This window comes from Budorcas taxicolor, chromosome 22 (genome assembly GCF_023091745.1).
Source record: "Budorcas taxicolor isolate Tak-1 chromosome 22, Takin1.1, whole genome shotgun sequence".
NCBI lineage: Eukaryota > Metazoa > Chordata > Mammalia > Artiodactyla > Bovidae > Budorcas > Budorcas taxicolor.
Genome location: NC_068931.1, coordinates 61,685,051 through 61,706,363, shown reverse-complemented (window position 1 = coordinate 61,706,363; position 21,313 = coordinate 61,685,051). Strand labels below are relative to the sequence as shown.

At 47.6% G+C, this 21,313-nt stretch overlaps 1 protein-coding gene across 1 annotated transcript in view; it reads right to left on the bottom strand.

Moving 5' to 3' along the window:
• Window positions 1-21,313, bottom strand: part of PHLPP1 (PH domain and leucine rich repeat protein phosphatase 1) — a 280,055-nt gene that overhangs the window by 54,735 nt on the left and 204,007 nt on the right. Inside the window, exons 5-7 of the mRNA XM_052660391.1 lie at window positions 13,430-13,576; window positions 12,078-12,308; window positions 2,057-2,259 (exon numbers count right to left, since the gene is read on the bottom strand). Of these exons, the coding sequence (XP_052516351.1) occupies window positions 2,057-2,259; window positions 12,078-12,308; window positions 13,430-13,576 (581 nt within the window). The remainder of the gene's footprint in view (window positions 1-2,056; window positions 2,260-12,077; window positions 12,309-13,429; window positions 13,577-21,313) is intronic.

Below are 21,313 nucleotides of genomic sequence, written 5' to 3'. Positions count from 1 at the left end.
CCATCTATTTCCCATGAAGTCATGGGACCGGATGCCATGATCTTCATTTTCTGAATGTTGAGCTTTAAGCCAACTTTTTCACTCTCCTCTTTCACTTTCATCAAGAGGCTTTTTAGCTCCTCTTCACTTTCTGCCATAAGGGTGGTGTCATCTGCATATCTGAGGTTATTGATATTTCTCCCAGCAATCTTGATTCCAGCTTGTGCTTCTTCCAGCCCGTGCTTCTTCCAGCCCAGCGTTTCTCATGATGTACTCTGCATAGAAGTTAAATAAGCAGGGTGACAATATACAGCTTTGACGTACTCCTTTTTCTGTTTGGAACCAGTCTGTTGTTCCATGTCCAGTTCTAACTGTTGCTCCCTGACCTGCATACAGATTTCTCAAGAGGCAGGTCAGGTGGTCTGGTATTCCCATCTCTTTCAGAATTTTCCAGTTTATTGTGATCCACACAGTCAAAGGCTTTGGCATAGTCAATAAAGCAGAAATAGATGTTTTTCTGGAACTTTCAAGGCAAATTGGAAGTGGTCAAACGAGATGGCAAGGGTGAACGTCGACATTCTAGGAATCAGTGAACTAAAATGGACTGGAATGGGTGAATTTAACTCAGATGACCATTATATCTACTACTGTGGGCAGGAATCCCTCAGAAGAAATGGAGTAGCCATCATGGTCAACAAAAGAGTCCGAAATGCAGAACTTGGATGCAATCTCAAAAATGACAGAATGATCTCTGTTCGTCTCCAAGGCAAACCATTCAATATCACAGTTATCCAAGTCTATGCCCCAACCAGTAATGCTGAAGAAACTGAAGTTGAACGGTTTTATGAAGACCTACAAGACCTTTTAGAACTAACATCCCCAAAAGATGTCCTTTTCATTATAGGGGACTGGAATAAAAAAGTAGGAAGTCAAGAAACACCTGGAGTAACAGGAAAATTTGGCCCTCGAATGCAGAATGAAGCAGGGCAAAGACTAATAGAGTTTTGCCAAGAAAATGCACTGGTCATAGCAAACACCCTCTTCCAACAACACAAAAGACTCTACACATGGACATCACCAGATGGTCAGCACCGAAATCAGATTGATTATATTCTTTGCAGCCAAAGATGGAGAAGCTCTATACAGTCAGCAAAAACAAGAACAGGAGCTGATTGTGGCTCAGATCATGAACTCCTTATTACCAAATTCAGACTCAAACTGAAGAAAGTAGGGAAAACCACTAGACCATTCAGGTATGACCTAAATCAAATCCCTTCTGATTATACAGTGGAAGTGAGAAACAGATTTCAGGGCCTAGATCCGATAGACAGAGTGCCTGATGAAATGACAGTAAATTCATTAAAACCAAAAAAAGGAAAAGGAAAGAAAGAGCTCCTCTCCTTTAGCAGTCCTGTGCCGCACGACATAGAGGACAAGTGCTTGATAAACGCCTGTTCAGCGTGCAGCAGTGAACACTTGTTTCCATGCAGCTGTCCGACGGGAAGGGGTAGAAACCTTCATTCACTTCACCAAACATGCACCCATATGACCTTTTCTTTCTTTAGAACGGCCGTGATCTCCAAAGTCTAAGGAGGCACCCTCATTGAATGCACACAGCTCTTGCTTCGTGATGGCCCTGTGATGGATGATGCAGGCTTCTCCTGCGGGGAGGCCCTCTGTTGGTGGGGCAGGAGATCTGAGGCCTTGTGTGGATCCATAATAGACCTGCCTTCCCCTTTCACTCTCCAGATGCACCATCGTCACAAGTGGCCCAATAAACAGTTCACTTTCTATCGCGCCCCCCCGCCCCCACCAACAACATCTGCTCTTCAAGCCGAAGAGTCCGTCACCAGTGGGAATAGCTTATTTAAATGTCACAATATAAGAAAGACAGGTCAGGGACTTTAAGTCCTTCCTTCCGATTGCTTTAAATACCCAACAGCATTCTTCTCTCACGATTCCTATCTTAGCAAAAGCTGACACCTGTTTCACTGAATGAGGAAAGAGAGGTCAAAGCCGGGAGGAAGACGAGAGCACTGCACTGAGCGAGTTCTCGGGGCCAGGTCTCGTTACATACCGTTAGAAGCGGCATGGAGTGCTTTGAGGACACAGCCGCAGAGGCCTAGGGCCACCAGCTGGTTCCGCTCGCAGTGCAGAACCTCAAGGCCGCTGAAAACCGTGGCGTCCAGATTCCCAAGCTGGTTGTCTCGCAGATCAAGCTGAGTGATGTGGGGGAGAAAGTCCACTCCGTCCGCCACTAGTTTCCTAATTAGGTTCAGTCTTGAGAGGAAAAGGACACAAACAGAGACTATAACCAAAGGCAATGCTGTAAATACAAGCCACCCCTTATATGTGACCAACAGGAGGGCCTCAGGCCTCACTGTCACAGCTCTCCATCACTTCTTTACTCTCAGTATCTGCTCTTCCTTCACTAGCTAGGTCCCCTGGCTATTCCCAGCTACAATTCCATGAGGTCTTAACTTTGCAACTATATTCTGAAATGCAATTTAGACCATTAATAGCCTGGAAGAAAAGCATGCATATTGATTTTTATCTTAATTCATTTTAAGAGGGGAAAATCATTTAAACATTTATTTCTAAGAATCTGGTTGAAAGAATACAAGAAACAAAACCCAGGAAACCCTGCTAAGCACGCGCAGCTACACCGAGTATTTAAGGCAGGAGAGGATAAGCGAGCAGGCAGATGAGCAGCCATAAAGCACAAAACTAACAGGTGAGCTTGGGGGAGAAAAAAAAAAAGAATGGGGCCACCTATGCACCAGAAACAGGCGCGTAAGCCTATCTGAATTTTCATAGCTGGTTCCAGACCAAGGATTAACTACCAAAACTGTCTCCATCTTTAAAACACTGCTTGAAAAAGCAAAGCGCAGGAAATACTGATATTTGGCACGTAGGATTCACTGCGAATGCCCAGAACAAAGGATCACGATGGGGCCCAGCGAGTGCGGGGTGCAGGGAAAGCCTGGCAGAGCCTGGTTCATAAACACTGGTGAGCTCACGGACCCATGCGGCCACGAACGAGGCGCCAGGGAGACAGGCTAGTGGTGAGGGGACGAGGAATCAGTGCAAACGCACATCTAGTTTCAAAGTGGAGGAAAACAGATGAGCTCTCCAGGCCTAGTTTGCCAGGCTACGCCCAGCTCCTGTACAAACAAACGAACAACAGAACCTCCTACTCCTTGTTACAAAGCGAACAGAGTGCTGAGATCGTGCACTTGGTTACAAGAGCATTAATATGAGAGGAGGAACTTAGAAAAAAGTCAAGTGTTCTCTGCAGTGCTTTCCAGCCCTTGGAAAAAATAAAATGAGAGTAACTAAATTTCTAAAATTTAAAAAATAAATCTAAAAAAATAAAATGAGAGAACTGAACTAAATTTCTAATAGCAGTATCATAAAGCCATTGGAACTCAAGGATGAAGGACAAGACAGCCAAGAGCTAAGGATTTGTCAAACCACGAGGACAGCATGTGGCTCCTTCAAATGTCCCTGAGATTTAAAATTATCATTTTTTGCTCCTTCTCTTTTCTGTTCCAGGTTGTAAAAAACTGGCTTCAACTCAGTGATCTGCCTATCTCTAAATGCTCACTAGATTACTAGAATATGTACACAGAATCACCTTAGTTCAGTTGCTCAGTCGTGTCCAACTCTTTTCTACCCCATGGACTGCAACACGCCAGGCTTCCCTGTCCATCACCAACTCCCAGAGCTTGCTCAAACTCATGTCCATCAAGTCAGTGATGCCGTCCAACCATCTCATCCTCTGTCGTCCCCTTCTCCATCTGCCTTCAATCTTTCCCAGCATTAGGGTCTTTTCCAATAAGTCAGTTCTTTGCATCAAAACCCAAATCTCCTTTTGGATACAAGAGACGACAGGAACTGAAAACTGCCCTGTGTTCTCCCAAGTCTATGCTTTAAATCACCTTCACGATGCACTAATCTCAGCCTACCCCCAACCCTGCACTGTATTAACACCAACGCAATTATAGGGCTGATTTAATGAGACAAAAGAGAATTTATAATGACAGGGAGGTTATTGCCACTATTCACTTTAAATTGTCAAGTCTTATCAGGATGCAAATATCAAAAGGTTTCAGGCTCACATGATAATATGACTACTTCAGATGAGCTTTTAAAGAGGCAAAATGTTGTGAGAATTCCTTTCCAATAATCTCCTCAGTTAACAGAGCATTTTATTTATTTTCATCAATACTCACTGAGCATTTATTGTGTGTAGGTCCGCAGTGTGAAAATGTCTAGTTCCAGTCTGCTGCTGAACACTTTACACATATAACCTTGAGCCATCACCTAAGCCTCCAGGAAGCCTCATTCTAACCTGGACACGGAGGCTGACGCCTTCCTTGTCCTACACGGTGCTGAGCAATGAGGGGGACGCACCAGCCAGTATCCTGCACACGAAAGGGGCCACGGGGACGGGACAAGCACAACCCCAGGCTGTGCGTCAGTAAGAGACGAATAAGATAAGGGGCGTCCCAACAGACTTGGTAATTCAAACCACATATGCTTTAAAATGTGAAGCCAGAGGATCCAAGTCTGTGATCAGTGTCATGGTGGTGGTTTAGTCGACAAGTCGTGTCCAACTCTTCTGTGACCCCATGGACTGTAGCCCACCAGGCTCTTCTGTCCGTGGGATTTCCCAGGCAGGAATACTGCAGTAGGTTGTCACTTCTTTCTCCAGGGGATCCTCCCCACCCAGGGATGAAACCCCTGTCTCCTGCACTGGCAGGCAGATTCTTTACCGATGGAGCTACCAGGAAAGCCCGATCAATGTCATAAATGAGGTATAAAACATAGAGACTGGTCGGAAAATGCTATGGGAGAGGAAGGATGCCATCCGAACCCCGAGAGCAGGCAGAATTCGCTGGGCATAAACGGGAGAAGCAAGGAGTCCATGGGGAGGAGCTGAACGGCCTTTGGACTCTCAGGCTGAGGTTCACGCGTGTGTGCAGGGGCCCCTCAGGAGCGCACACCGAGTGAGAGGAGTGAGAACACGGACACGAGCTGGGTGCGTCCACACCATTTATCAAGCACGGGGCCTGCTGCGCACTAACACTGCGGGTTCACGGACACACGCTTCCCTGGCGGCTCAGACGGCAAGGAACCTGCCTGCAGTGCGGGGGCCCAGGTCCGACCCCTGCGTCTGGAAGACGCCCTGGAGGAGGGCACGGCGACCTTCTCCAGCGTTCCTGCCCAGAGAATCCCACGGACAGAGGAGCCTGGTGGGCTGCAGTCCATGGGGTGGCAAAGACTTGGACACAGCTGAGCGACTAGCCCATTTTCACTACAGAGACTCAGGCTATACAAATCAGAGGAGTGCTTCTCAAGTTATCTAGGAGGAAGGACCTATTTTCCAAACCTCTAATCCCTCACGGGCGGACATGCACACACTGGGACACAGCACTCCACACAAGTGGCTCGCCACGTCGAGTTCACCAGCACCCGGCCTAATGTGCTCCCTGTACAGTGAGGTGCATCTGCTTACGTGGGTCTACGTGAATATTGTGGCAATGGCGAATGTTTCCAAGATATTAAGTCTCAATTACTATACCTATCTCTTTGTTTAAAAAAAGTTGCAAATAGTTGGTTTGCTAGCACATGCTGGAGGACCACACTCTGGACTGAACCATACTTAGAACCTCATCCTCAAGGGATTCACAGGCTAGGGGCTTGAAACTAGAAATGAGAGCTTAAGTATCTTGAGTTAGAAAACTAAGGTTCTGAGTGAGGCTGTGCTTGAGAGGCTGTACAATGGCAGCAGACAGTGCAGAGAGGAGGCAAGAGCAGCAGTGAGAAGAAAAAGTAAGGGCCAGAGAGCGAGACTGGTGCCCAAGACGAACTGATAGCAAGCATCTGGGCAGCACACTAGAAAACACAGTCACAAATCTTGTGTCTGGATGACCAGTGAAGTTGGAAAACTCAGCAGGGGCCACAGGACTGGAAAAGGTCAGTTTTCATTCCAATCCCAAAGAAAGGCAATGTGAAAGAAGGTTCAAACTACAGCGCAACTGCACTCATCTCAGACACTAGCAAAATAATGCTCAAAATTCTCCAAGCCAGGCTTCAACAGTAGGTGAATGGAGAACTCCCAGATGTTCAAGCTGGATTTAGAAAGGGCAGAGGAACCAAAGGTCAAATTGCCAACATCTGCTGGATTATAGAAAAAGCAAGAGAATTCCAGAAAAGCATCTACTGCTTCACTGACTATGCTAAAGACTTTGACTCTGTGGCTCACAACAAACTGGAAAATTCTGAAAGAGATGGGAATACCAGGCCACCTGACTTGCCTCTTGAGGAAATCTGTATGCAGGTCAGGAAGCAACAGTTAGAACTGGAAATGGAACAACAGACTGGTTCCAAATTGGGAAAGGAGTACGTCAAGGCTGTATATTGTCACCTTGCTTATTTAACTTATATGCAGAGTACATCATGAGAAATGCCAGGCTGGATGAAGCGAAAGCTGGAATCAAGATTGCTGGGAGAAATATCAGTAACTTCAGATATGTAGACGACACCACCCTTATGGCAGAAAATGAAGAAGAACTAAAGAATCTCTTGATGAAAGTGAAAGTTCAGTTCAGTTGCTCAGTTGTGTCCGACTCTTTGCGACCCTGTGGACTGCAGCACGCCAGGCCTCCTTGTCCATCACCAACTCCCAGAGTTTACCCAAACTCCTGCCTATTGAGTCGGTGATGCCATCCAACGATCTCATCCTCTGTCGTCCCCTTCTCCTCCTGCCCTCAATCTTTCCCAACATCAGGGTCTTTTCCAATGAGTCAGTTCACATCAGGTGGCCAAAGTACTGGAGTTTCCGCCTCAACATCAGTCCTTCCAGTGAACACCCAGGATTGATCTCCTTTAGGATGGACTGGTTGGATCTCCTTGCAGTTCAAGGGACTCTCGAGAGTCTTCTCCAACACCACAGTTCAAAAGCATCAATTCTTCGGTGCTCAGCTTTCTTTATAGTCCAACTCTCACATCCATACATGACCACTGGAAAAACCATAGCCTTGACTAGACAGACCTTTGTGGACAACGCAGTGAAAGTGAAAGAGGAGAGTGAAGAAGCTGGCCTAAAACTCAACATTCAAAAAATGAAGATCATGGCATCCAGTCCCACTATTTCAAGGGAAATAGATGGGGAAACAATGGAAACAGTGAGAGACTTTAATTTCTTGGGCTCTAAAATCACTGTAGATGGTGACTGCAGCCATGAAATTAAAAGATGTTTGCTCCTTGGAAGAAAAACTATGACAAACCTAGACAGCATATTAAAAACCAGGTATTACTTTGTCGACAAAAGTCTGTCTAGTCGAAGCTATGGCTTTTCCAGTGGTCATGTGTGGATGTGAGCATTGGATCATAAAGAAAGCTGAGCGCCCAAGAATTGATGCTTTAGAACTGTGGTGTTGGAGATTTTTCTTGAGAGTCTCTTAGACTGCAAGATCAGACCAGTCAACCCTAAAGGAAACCAGTCCTGAATATTCATCGGAAGGACCGATACTAGAGCTGAAAGAAACTCCAATACTTTGGCCACCCGATGGGAAGAGCTGACTCATTAGAAAAAATCCTGATGCTGGGAAAGACTGAGGGCAAGAGGAGAGGGGGACGACAGACGATGAGACGGTTGGATGGCATCAGCGACGCGATAGACCTGAGTTTGAGTAAGCTCCAGGAGTTGGTGATGGACAGAGAAGCCTGGCGTGCTACAGTCCCCAGGGCTGCACAGAGTCGGACACAACTGAGCGACTGAACTGAACCAATGAAGTGGTGCTATCGGCAAAAATAGGGACCCACGGGAAAGAACTTGCTGAATAAAGAAAGTGGTCATTTATAGCCATGTGGATGAACCTAGACTTTGTCATACAGAGTGAAGTCAGACAAACACATATTGTGTATTAACTCATATATATGGAATCTAGAAAAATGGTACTAAGGAATCTGTTTGCAGGGCACGGACAGAGACACAGATGTATAAACAGACCTGTGGACACAGAGACAGGAAGAAGGCGGGATAAACTGAGAGCAGTGCTGACATGAGCCCTGCCACGTGTAAAATGCGCAGCTGGGAACCGCCGGGCGCAGCTGGGAGACTGCTGTGCGCAGCTAGTAACCGCCGGGCGCAGCTAGGAACCGCCGTGTGCAGCTAGTAACCGCCGGGCGCAGCTGGGAACCGCCGGGCGCAGCTGGGAGACTGCTGTGCGCAGCTAGTAACCGCCAGGCGCAGCTAGGAACCGCCGTGTGCAGCTAGTAACCGCCGGGCGCAGCTGGGAACCGCCGGGTCCAGCTGGGAACCGCCGGGCGCAGCTGGGAGACTGCTGTGCGCAGCTAATAACCGCCGGGCGCAGCTAGGAACCGCCGTGTGCAGCTAGTAACCGCCGGGCGCAGCTGGGAACCGCCGGGCGCAGCTGGGAGACTGCTGTGCGCAGCTAGTAACCGCCAGGCGCAGCTAGGAACCGCCGTGTGCAGCTAGTAACCGCCGGGCGCAGCTGGGAACCGCCGGGTGCAGCTGGGAACCGCCGGGCGCAGCTGGGAGACTGCCGGGCGCAGCTGGGAGACTGCTGTGCGCAGCTAGTAACCGCCAGGCGCAGCTAGGAACCGCCGTGTGCAGCTAGTAACCGCCGGGCGCAGCTAGGAACCGCCGGGTGCAGCTAGGAACCGCCGTGCGCAGCTAGTAACCGCCGTGCGCAGCTGGGAAACTGCTTCGCGCATCTAGTAACCACTGGGCGCAGCGAGTAACCGCCGTGCACAGCTGGGAGACTGCTGTGCGCAGCTAGTAACCGCCGGGCGCAGCTAGGAACTGCTGGGCGCAGCTAGTAACCGCCGTGCGCAGCTGGGAAACTGCTTCGCGCATCTAGTAACCACCGGGCGCAGCTAGTAACCGCCGTGCACAGCTGGGAGACTGCTGTGCGCAGCTAGTAACCGCCGGGCGCAGCTAGTAACCGCCATGCGCAGCTGGGAGACTGCCGTGCGCAGCTAGTAACCGCCGGGTGCAGCTAGGAACCACCGTGCGCAGCTGGGAGACTGCTGTGCGCAGCTAGTCACCGCCGTGCGCAGCTAGTAACCGCCGTGCGCAGCTAGTAACCGCCGTGCGCAGCTGGGAGACTGCTGATAGCCCAGGGAGCTCAGCGCAGTGCTCTGTGACGGCCTGGGGGTGGGGTGGGGCAGGGGGCCGGGGGACAGAGACTGAAAAGGGAGGGAACACACGTATACATACAGCTGATTCGCAGCAGAAACGAACACAACATCGCAAAGCAATTATACTCCAATTTAAAAATACATGAAAAAACATTAAACTGTTTCACATGTAATTTGGTTGAGTGCGTCAAAAGACGAAAGCAAGGTGAAATATCCTGTTGGCAGCTGAAGAGGAACTGATCCTAAGACGAGAAAGAAGGGTTGGAGCAAGATGAATTTTTACCACGGAGAAGAGAGGTAACAATGGGGTCCCGCGAGCACAGGCAACCAACCCTCAAGGCAGAGAAGAGAGAGAGGAGTGATCAAGGAGAGAAATGTAACATCCAGAGTTTGGAGAAAAGGCGAGAATATTCCCTACACCATAGAAAAGACAGTATCAGTCTTAAATATGTCAATGTGAGAAAGAGTAAGATTAAAAGAAAAATGATTACTTTTAATTTGACGTACTGGTTCCATCTGAAGGATCAGAAATGCAATCACTAGAATCAGCCCTCGGCTCACAGAGACTAAGTGAGACTCCTCTTAAATCACCCCACTAGCTTCAACATGAAATATTAAGGCAGAATCACAAGCAAATCTGACCAGATTCCCATCTTCTCAGCTCAGCAGTCTGGAGGGAAGCAGTTACTCACAATCATTCAACATTTACAGTGTATAAAAGTTTATGCTGGTTTCTAAATATCCTGTAACTGATCTTATCTTTTTAAAAAGACCCAATTTGAACTAGAAATGTGAAGAATTTACAAAACTCTTAATAAGAACAGCTGCTTCCAAACATATTAGATTGATCTCGTTTGGAAGCTGATTCATATCAAGGAAAATGATGTCTTCTTCCCTAACAGGAGGTAACTTACAAATTCTCTCTCATGCTTGTTACCCGTGAGCAATGTGACCATTGTTACATCTCTGGGTGGCTTTTTATTTAAAAAGAGCTCAAATCCTTGAACACGAAGGTTTTCTAAACCCAGCTGTGTGTGTGCTGTGGGTGCTCAAGTCACTGTAGGCGTGTGACTCTGTGACCCCGTGGACTGCAGCCCGCCAGGATCCCCTGTCCATGGAGTTTCCCAGGGAAGGATACTGGAGGGGGTTGCCATTTCTTCCTCCAGGGGATCTTTTCAACCCAGGGATCGAACCCACATCTCCTGCCTCTCCTGCACTGAAGGCAGATTCTTTTGCCACTGAGCCACCACTCAGAGGCAAATAAGGTTAACAAATTCAGAAAGAAAGTTAAGAAGACAATGTGTTCAGCTCCCTATCCTGTCACCCTTTAAAAAGCTCTCAAAGTTAGATAAATTGTTACCATTTGGTCTCCCTGAACTAACTGTATGTCTGCAAATTGCTAACATATCCCCAGGTGTGACAGCCTTTACTCTTTTAGTCTGAGGAAAGATAAAGCAAACCACTTCTCTGCGGGATTGGAATGAATGGGTTCCCTGGGCCAAACCGGAAGAATGGAGATGAAAGGGAAGCAAAAAGGCAATGCTGCTACTTTGTGCTGATGAACTTTGACAGGCTCAAGGGAAGGTCTGGTGTTATCACCCGGGAGGAAAGTAGGCAGAAAAACAGAAAAATCCAAAGAGGGGAAAAGATGCCAAGAATGACAGCAGAGAGGGGTTCACGAGCAGAAGAGTTTTCACCAGGTAATGAGAACAACATGGAACATTTGCTGAGGGAGAGAGGCATTTACTCTCTTCCTTCCCAAACTCTATGAGTTACGTTGTTATTAACCATAATCTAGAGATGAAAATACAGCTGCACAGAAACATTAAACATCTCACCTGAGATTTAATGTGCTCACCGCTCCCTGGCTAATTGGGGATGTGTGTTGCTGTTCAGTCACTAAGTTGTGTCCAACTCTCTGTGACCCCATGGACCCACAGTGCACCAGGCCTCCCTGTCCATCACCATCTCCTGGAGTTTGCTCAAATTCCTGTCCATTGAGCCAGTGAGGCCATCTGACCATCTCATTCTCTGTCACCCCTTTCTCCTCCTACCCTCAATCTTTCCCAGCATCAGGGTCTTTTCCAATGAATCAGCTCTTCACACCAGGTGGCCAAAGTTACTGGAGCTTTAGCGCCAATGGGGAAGTCACTTTCATTGAAAAATATCAAATTGGGCAAGTTAATATTAAGCCCTAAACCCAATATGCTGTTTTGCAGGAACTCAAAGCCCATCCATATGTAAAGTATATACAAAAATACATCTATGATGTAAGCAAGGGTGTGTGGGTGTTTTCAGTTGGAGTTTAGTGTGATCAGAATTAAAAATGCACGTTCCCTGCTCTTGCAAAGGGATTAGAGGGGAGGCTGTAGCCAAACTCAGGCCTAACAAAAGATGACGAGGGTTACATTTTTATAAAGAACAGTAAACTAAGGGAAGAGCCATCTGGATGGAGAGAGAGGAAATTAAACAAATTAAATAAATAACAAATTTAATGAATATATTTTATTAAGGAAGCCAAGGAAGGGAAAAAAAGGAAAGGAGAGGAGCTCGATGATGTGAAGTGCCTCGAGCCACAGAAAGGGAGGGATAACGGAGAGCAAAATCGACCTGGCTCTCAGGAACATGATTTTCATTCACCATAAACAGCTTTCTCTGACTTGACGGTGCTACTAATTAAAGCTGGACTCAAACCTGCAAAATCAACTAAGACCTTTGAGATAGACGGTCACTCACTGATGAGGGGAAAAAAAGAAATTTAAGAAGTTTCAGGGTTCCCTCTGAGGGAAAACAGAAAAGTGGGTCCTAACTGCAACTAACCAGCTTGCTTGTCTAGACAGAAGAAAGCCACCAGAAGGGCTACAACCAACGTCCCAGACAGAAGCCAACCGCTCAGACGGGATAGATTTCTTTAAGGTGGTTACCTTAGATCCACATGCTTAATGTGAGGCATTTTTCTTAAAGCCTGTAGCCGAAGCGTCTCCATGCAGTTTCCAGACATACAAAGCTTATCCACAGCTGTCAGCTTCTCCAGCACCTCTGGAAAGTCAGTGAATTCATTGAAAGAAAGACCAAGATAACTAAGCTGATGCATGTTCTCCAACTCAGCAGGAAGGGTCTGGAGATAGTTTCCATCCAACAAAAATGTCTGTAAGCTAGCAAAGAAAACGTAAGAGTTACAAAGAGAACGTATACACTTTACATCTTTATTATTAACATTCAAGTTGCGTAAGTATAGATCCTCTTACCAGAAAAAGGAAATATATTGCACTCTCCTTTGCAAAATGCTAAGGGGCAGGGCCTGAGGTGATAATACACCAGAGAGAAAAGATCAGAGACAAGCATCTTAATCTTTTATTGAAAATGAAAATTAGGATCAATTCCCTGAAGCTGGACAGGCATAAATGGGAACACAGCAAGCTGACTGCAGTGTCAATCAGCCTAGATACTCATCTTTCGTTGCTATTTTAAAAATTAACTTCTGACTTTTAAACATAAGAGAAAATTCTGTACTTTTCTCCTAAAAGAAGTACAAATACTGAGATATCGCTTTTCATCTGTACATCCATCCTTCTTTCTGTATAAATGAAAAGAAATATGTATCCCATAATATTTTCCTAATATTGGTAATAAAGATTTTTTAGATAATAGGATTTAGGGAGCTTCTAAAATATTTACTGTTTTATTTGCTATAGTATTTCATAGTATTTATATCCCTGGTAAAGAACCTGCCTGCAATGCAGGAGACCCAAGTTTGATCCCTGGGTTGGGAAGGTCCCCTGGAGGAGGAAATGGCAACCCACTCCAGTATTCCTGCCTGGAGAATTCCATGGACAGAGGAGCCTGGTGGGCTACAGTCCATGGGGTTGCAAAGAGTTGAACACGACTGAGCAACTAACACTTTCACTTTCATAATGAGCATGTGTAAGATTTTAAGTAGTTTCACTTAATAAAACTGGAAGCATATATTAAAAAAAAAAAAACTAATTTCTAAGCCTTTGAATTCAACATAACTCAGGAAATGAGAAAGTAACCCCTCCTCCTATATTTAGACACATTCATCTATAGGGATCACTGGTTCTAAATGAGGATATTCTAATTTTTTTACTAGATTCTCAAAGAAGCTACAAAATGAACTCTACACAAGAGCGTGATCTCTTGATTTGGGGCAGAGGCGCCTACGACCAGCACAGCACGCTAGCCTCCTGTGCGATGGCCCCAGCACAGTGTCCTGGGCGGGGCCTCGGGGGCCCTGCAGGGAGGCTGGAGGACCTACTTGTGCATCGCTCCCACGGCGGCCGGGACGGCTCGGAGGGCATTGCACGACACGTTGAGCTCAGCCAGGGTCGGAATATTGCAGACTGCTAGTGGGAAGTCCCCTAAATGGTTATTGGAAAGGTTAAGACTCTTCAACTTGGTGAACCTATCACAAAAACAAAACAGAAAGGAAAGACCGATGTCACAGACGCGCAACAGCACATGGCTTCAGCACTGCCTTAGAGACCCTCTAGGCCGACTCTGACTCAGCGGAGCAGAGCCCACACAGGGCAAGCCGGCACAGAGCTGGTGGCGCATCTGCAGACTCTGAGGCTGGCGCGCCACCCGAGAGAACGGCTCTGTTTAAAGCAGGCACCACTCTAAAGCAAGGCTGAGCATCTGAGGAGGTGGGTTTGCTGGAGTGAGACTTTCAGCTTCCCCTTGGCTGGCTTCATTAGCACCTGTGTGAGTAACAGAGAGGAAGGAAAAGTTCTTTAGGATTTCCCAGACACGTCGAAAACCCAAACCTGAAATAATGAAAAACTTCCCAGTCTATCAAAACCACACTCGCTCTGCGGTGCCCAGCTCTGCAGTTCGAAGCTGAAGAACCAGCCGCCACTCCTCATCTCAGTCCCACACTCAATCCTGCAGGCCACACAGCCTTCCTGGAGGACCTCTGCTCACCCCACTCGAACCACACTTTCCTCACCGCCTCTTCCTGCTGTTATTGTTGAGTCGCTCAGTCATGTCTGACACTTTGGGACCCCGTGGACTATAGCCCACCAGGCTCCACTGTCCATGGGGTTCCCCGGGCAAGAACACTGGGATGGGCTATCGTTTCCCTCTCCAGGGGATCTTCCCCGTCCAAGGATCAAAACCATGTCTCCTGCGTTGCAGGCAGGTTCTTCACCACGGAGCCACCTGGCAAGGCCACAGCTCTCTCCAGACCTTCTCTCCTTTCCTCCTGCCTACCGCACAGTCAGGCATCACAGATCTGGTCCTCGTCAATCTCTTCTCTCTTTACCCTGCCTTCCTTGGCGCTGTTTCCCTGCTCCGTGGACAATGCTCTCTAACCCGTCACAGCCCCTCTCCTCTCCCCTGACCTGCCAACAGTACCTCCAGCCCAAAACTGAACTTACCATCTTTATCCCAGACCAGCACTTCCTCCTGTTCTATTTTTGTTAATGGCTCTTTCATTTTCTCAGTCGTCCAAGCAATTAAAGCAATTCAAGAAGTCATCTCTAAATTCTCACGTTTGGCTCTTTGCCAACCTCTACCCATTTTCTCAGTTCAGTTCAGTCCCTCAGTCCTGTCCGACTCTTTGCGACCCCATGAATCGCAGCACGCCAGGCCTCTCTGTCCATCACCAGCTCCCAGAGTCCACCCAGACTCACGTCCATTGAGTCCGTGATGCCATCCAGCCATCTCATCCTCGGTCGTCCCCTTCTCCTCCTGCCCCCAATCCCTCCCAGCATCAGAGTCTTTTCCAATGAGTCAACTCTTCGCATGAGGTGGCCAAAGTACTGGAGCTTCAGCTTTAGCATCATTCCTTCCAAAGAAATCCCAGGGCTGATCTTCAGAATGGACTGGTTGGATCTCCTTGCAGTCCAAGGGACTCTCAAGAGTCTTCTCCAACACCACAGTTCCAAAGCATCAATTCTTCGGCACTCAGCTTTCTTCACAGTCCAACTCTCACATCCATACACGACCACAGGAAAAACCATAGCCTTGACTAGACGGACCTTAGTCGGCAAAGTAATGTCTCTGCTTTTGAATATGCTGTCTAGGTTGGTCATACCTTTTTTCCAAGGAGTAAGCATCTTTTAATTTCATGACCATCTGCAGTGATTTTGGAGCCCCCCAAAATAAAGTCTGACACTGTTTCTACTGTTTCCCCATCTATTTCCCATGAAGTGATGGGACCAGATGCCATGATCCACATTTTCTATTGAGAAGCAAATCCGATTAGCTATTGCATTATGTCAATTATTTTAAAAACTGGCCATGCCTAAAGTCTAAGCAAGGTATACAATGCCTAAAACAGACACAGTATCTTAAAAATACTCAATTCAATCCAGTCAACATTTTAAAGAAACTGTCATGTGACTTCTTTACTAAATTCTAAATAAAAAATGTCAAGCTTTGCTCTAAATAACTGTATCCATTTTATTCTAGACAGAAATCTGACAATGTACACATCTGACAGATTGATAAGTGGTTTTTTGGATGACACAGTAAGTTTAAAGTAAAAAAGAAAGCTTAAAAATTACTGCTAAACTTAAATAATAACTAAAACATTTTTGTATTTTACCATTTGACTCCTTGGTCCTTCTTGAAAGAGAATGTCATCCTCTATTCTGACTACCCATGACCTACGTGACACAAGCTGGAATTACAGGGTCTATTATTTCCAGCCCAGGAGCTCTCAAAGCAAAGTTGGGGGCAATGGAAGACGTCCTTAAAACCCTCTCAGGAGGTTCTCAAGCTCAAAATTATGTTCAAAACAACACTAAGGTGTCATTTGCCTCTTGTCACTCTCCCTTCCTCCCAAATGTCCAGGGGAGGTTTCCAGACGGCACACATCTCTGTGAGAGCACACCTGTTTAGAAGCAGAAACAGACTAGAGAATCCAACTGTCTTCAACTAAGCCAGGATTTAAAAGATTTGCAACAACATAAAACAATGATATTCTTCTATTTTTTTTGTTTTAGAAGGTAGTTATTTTTCATAAAAAATACATATGTTAACAAGAATGGCATCTATTTGTTCTCTAAATTAATTACTATATATTAAAATATTTTTCAGCTTAAATTTCTAATATAGTAAATATCAACAGCTTAATCCACAGAAATAAAAGCTGCTTAGGGTCCTCAATTTTTGAGACAGTAAAAGAATTCTGAGATAAAGTTGCCACATAAAACACAGGGCTCCAGTTAAATTTCTATTTCAGACAAACTACAAATATTTTTTAGTATGTCTCAAATGTTGCATGAGACTTACTTATATATTCTTTGTTTTTCTGAAATTCAAATTTAACTAGATGTTTTTTTCCCTTGTAATTCTGGCAACTGTCCTGAAATAGATAAAGCTGCTGCTCCAGCCCAAACAAAGGCAGTACCCTGCCGTCTAGATGCGCTGCCTCCTTTCGCAGAACTGGCCACAGTTTCAAAATATCCATGAAATTAAACTAAACTGTTTTTTAAGAAGTTCTTCTATGAAGGAAAAAAATCCTGAACATTATCCAACACAACACAGCACAAAGACTTTAGAAAGTGGAGAATGGAAGGATTACAATTCCAGTAATTACTCACGATGGAAAATGGAATCACTGGCTTTTGGGAAAGTATTTGTCAATAATGGGGGAAAAGGTACATTCATCTATATAAACAAGTTTACTAGGACCACACCATTGCTGAGAGGAAAGGAAGTCATTAGTGAGCTGAATGAGTAAAAGGCAGCTGACAAACTTAAGTGGAAGAGAAAAGATCAATAATAATAATAATTACAGGCCAAGAGTCCCTATATAACAAGGAGTGCAGGCTCCCTCCACGTAGAGCTGTGCTGTCTGGCACAATACCGGTAGATTGAGGCGGTTCCTGGGCACCTGCAACGGGACCAGTCAAAACTGATATGTTTCTCTAATCATAACACACACACTGGATTTCAAAGACTTAGTACATGTAAGTTCTATTAATTTTTCAGAACTGATCATTTTGATTTTGTGGTTTTTCATTTACTAAGTTGTGTCTGACTCTCTGCGACCCCATGAACTGCAGCATGCCAGGCTTCCCTGTCCTTCACTAGCTTCCAGAGTGGGCTGAAACTCACGTCCACTGAATCAGTGATGCCATCCAACCACCTCATCCTCTGTTGCCCCGTTCACCTCCCATCCTAAGTCTTTCCCAGCATCAGGGTCTTTTCCAACAAGTCAGCTCTTTGCATCAGGTGGTCAAAGTACTGGAGCTTCAGTATCAGCATCAGTCCTTTTGATGAATATTCAGGGTTGACTGGTTTGATATCCTTGCTGTCCAAGGGACTCTCAAGAGTCTTCTCCAACACCACAGTTTGAAAGCATTAACTCTTTGGGCTCAGCCTTCTTTATGGCCCAACTCTCATATCCATACATGACTACTGGAAAACCCACAGCTTTGACTGTACAGACTTCTGTCAGTAAAGTGATGTCTCTGTGTTTTAATAAGCTTGTCTAGGTTTGTCATCGCTTTCTTCCAAGGAGCAAACTTTGTTCAGTGCTCATGTGGGCCTCTCCCATAGGCCCACCCGTCCAGCACAGTGTGTCCACAGCCCAAGGAGCGGACGGAGCCTGGGCCCACGGGCTGCGGGGTCCTGGTCCCTGCAGGATGCGGGATGGAGCTGGAGGCGGGAGAGGAGGAGGCTCGGGCCACTGAGCCGGGCTCCCTGGGCGGCCACAGCCAATGCAGAGCCGCTGGGAGGGCGCACGGACGAGACTGGCCCCAGTCCAACGCAGAACCGCTAGGGGAACACACCGGCTAGACTGTCGAGACTGCCCCCCATCCAGCACAGAACCGTTAGGCGGGCACAGACTAGACTGCCCCCCGGCTGGCACCACAGGCACCAGCTGCCTGAGTTCTTTTATGTCAAGAGGTCCTGGTAATGAACACGGAACTAATGAGCCTCCACCAACAGGAAGAGCTCGGGGAAGGTCAAAGGAGACGCCGCGTCCTCCCACCTCCCAGAGCCCGCCTCTGTGGCATCCACCTTGGCCAAGGTCTGTGTGACCCAGGGTGGACTGGATCAGAATGACTGGTCAAGGACAACCTGGAAGCTAATCCCATCAGGAGGAAACCCAAGGCAACGAGCCACGTGGCAGAGCAGCTCTCTGGGGCTCCCTGGCCCCTCTGCTCTCCAATAAAGCCTCGCTTTGTCAGCCCGTGTGTCTCCTCGGACAACCCGGCTCCAAGTGTTGGACAAGAGCCCACAGTCAGGCCCTGGAAGGGGTCCCCCAAGGGGTCTGGGGATTCTAAACTTGAATCCAAATGTGGTCCTAAAAGTGTGTGTGTGAAGGCAGGAGGAGAGAATCTGTTTCAGTGGCAGGTTTTAGGTTATTAGAATTCACACACTTAGCTATGTGGTCTAAGGCCTCCATCTGCACGCCTGCCCTGGAACCTACACCCTCCAGGGCTGAACCCAGTTCAAGCATCTGAAACCTCTCTCACTCCAGCCCACCTCGCCGAGGTGGCCCTGCACAGCCGACCCCCAGCTGCTTCCGGAAACTAACACAGCATGCAGCAGGCTTGTTCAGCCAACAAAGCATGCCTGCTTCTGAGAACTCAAGTTCTTGATCAAAATACAGTAAAACTCAGCGGTTTTGGAAACTCTAACCCTTAGTCTTCTTAGAGGTCCACGTCCACGTTTTCTTTATGTCTGTGGAAAGCTGCCAGGCTATACGCATCTGCTAATTCAAAAACCCCTCCCCAGGAAAAGAAGAAGGAAGGTCACCTGGAACCACCTCCCTCTGGTCTTCAAATGAGTGACAGAGACGCCTCAGGGCGACGACTCAGTAAGAGGGAGATGGGAGATCAGGAGAGAACCATGACCTTTCCTCCCTTTGAAAACGAATGCAGAGGAGGGAGCAAGGTGACTCCACCATTACGGAAGAAAAAACTAGAAATCTCTGTCTCCGACAAGATAAAAGATTTTTAGTTCTGTCATGCTAACAGGTGAGACAGATAAGTAATCAAATGTGCACAGATCCAGATTCTAAAATAAAATTTGGCTGACTTTGGAAAAACGCATATCTGGTGAAACAGCTTAAATAATTTTATTTTTAAAACTAACATTAACAGTTCTCAAACCATAAGATTAAATCCTTGAAAAGAAGTTACAGGAATTCATTCACGTTCAATATAGGAAAGCAGAGGCAAATCCATGCATCCGGCGACGGAAGATTCATAAAATTATTTTAAAGATGATTGTGATAATTACAGCTATCAGTTGATCAATAAAAAAATTCTTTTGGATACATTACAAATTAAAAGGAAAAGAAGCTGTGTGTATGTGTTTTTAATCTGTTATACGTATGGGGTTCCCTGGCGGCTCAGTAGAGAATCTGTCTGCAACGTGGGAGACCAGGGTTTGACCCCGGGTTGGAAAGATCCCTTGGAGACAGGAATGGCAGCCCACTCCAGTATTCTTGCCTGGGTATACACACACACAGGCACACACACAGTGCCAAGGTTAAAGAAAGCTGCTCACAGTAGGTACATCAGGACTTCTCCTCTCTCCCGCTTTCTCAACACTTTACTAAAGACTCAGATGTAAACAGACACCAATTACTAATCATTCTAAGTCATAGGCTGAAGAACGGTCTCAAGAGGTGAGCGGAAGGCACTCTTTCCACCCTCGCTTCCGCCACAGAGGGCGTCACTGTCGGCCCTGGAGGACAATGAACACCGTGAACACTATGCACACTCACCTGCACACAGAGTGAGGCACAGCCCACACGCCCAGGCCCCAACAGCCTGAGGAGAGCGACTGTACTCTCACGCAGACTCAGGCACAGCCCACACTCCCAGGCCCCAACAGCCTGAAGAGACTGATTGTACTCTCACACAGAGTGAGGCACAGCCCACACCCCCAGCCCCCCAACAGCCTGAGGAGACCAACTGTACACTCACAGACTCAGGCACAGCACACACTCCCAGACCCCCAACAGCCTGAGGAGACTGACTGTACTCTCACAGACTCAGGCACAGCCCACACTCCCAGACCCCGAAAAGCCTGAGGAGAGCGACTGTACTCTCACCCAGACTCAGGCACAGCCCACACCCCCAGTCCCCAACAGCCTGAGGAGACCAACTGTACTCTCACACAGACAGGCACAGCCCACACTCCCAGACCCCCAACAGCCTGAGGAGACCGACTGTACTCTCACACAGACTCAGGCACAGGCCACACTCGCAGACCCCAACAGCCTGAGGAGACCGACTGTACTCTCACACAGAGTGAGGCACAGCCCACACCCCTAGTCCCCCAACAGCCTGAGGAGACCGACTGTACTCTCACACAGACTCAGGCACAGCCCACACCCCCAGGCCCCGAAAAGCCTGAGGAGAGCGACTGTACTCTCACCCAGACTCAGGCACAGCCCACACCCCCAGTCCCCAACAGCCTGAGGAGACCAACTGTACTCTCACACAGACAGGCACAGCCCACACTCCCAGACCCCCAACAGCCTGAGGAGACCGACTGTACTCTCACACAGACTCAGGCACAGCCCACACTCCCAGGCCCCAACAGCCTGAAGAGACTGACTGTACTCTCACACAGAGTGAGGCACAGCCCACACCCCCAGGCCCCCACAGCCTGAGGAGACCGACTGTACTCTCACACAGAGTGAGGCACAGCCCATACTCCCAGACCCCCCAACAGCCTGAAGAGACTGACTGTACTCTCACACAGAGTGAGGCACAGCCCACATCCCCAGTCCCCCAACAGCTTGAGGAGACCGACTGTACTCTCACACAGACTCAGGCACAGCCCACACTCCCAGGCCCCAACAGCCTGAAGAGACTGACTGTACTCTCACACAGAGTGAGGCACAGCCCACACCCCCAGTCCCCCAACAGCCTGAGGAGACCGACTGTACTCTCACACAGACTCAGGCACAGCCCACACTCCCAGGCCCCAACAGCCTGAGGAGACTGACTGTACTCTCAGACTCAGGCACAGCCCACACTCCCAGACCCCGAAAAGCCTGAGGAGACCAACTGTACTCTCACACAGACTCAGGCACAGGCCACACTCCCAGACCCCAACAGCCTGAGGAGACCGACTGTACTCTCACACAGAGTGAGGCACAGCCCACACCCCCAGTCCCCCAACAGCCTGAGGAGACCGACTGTACTCTCACACAGACTCAGGC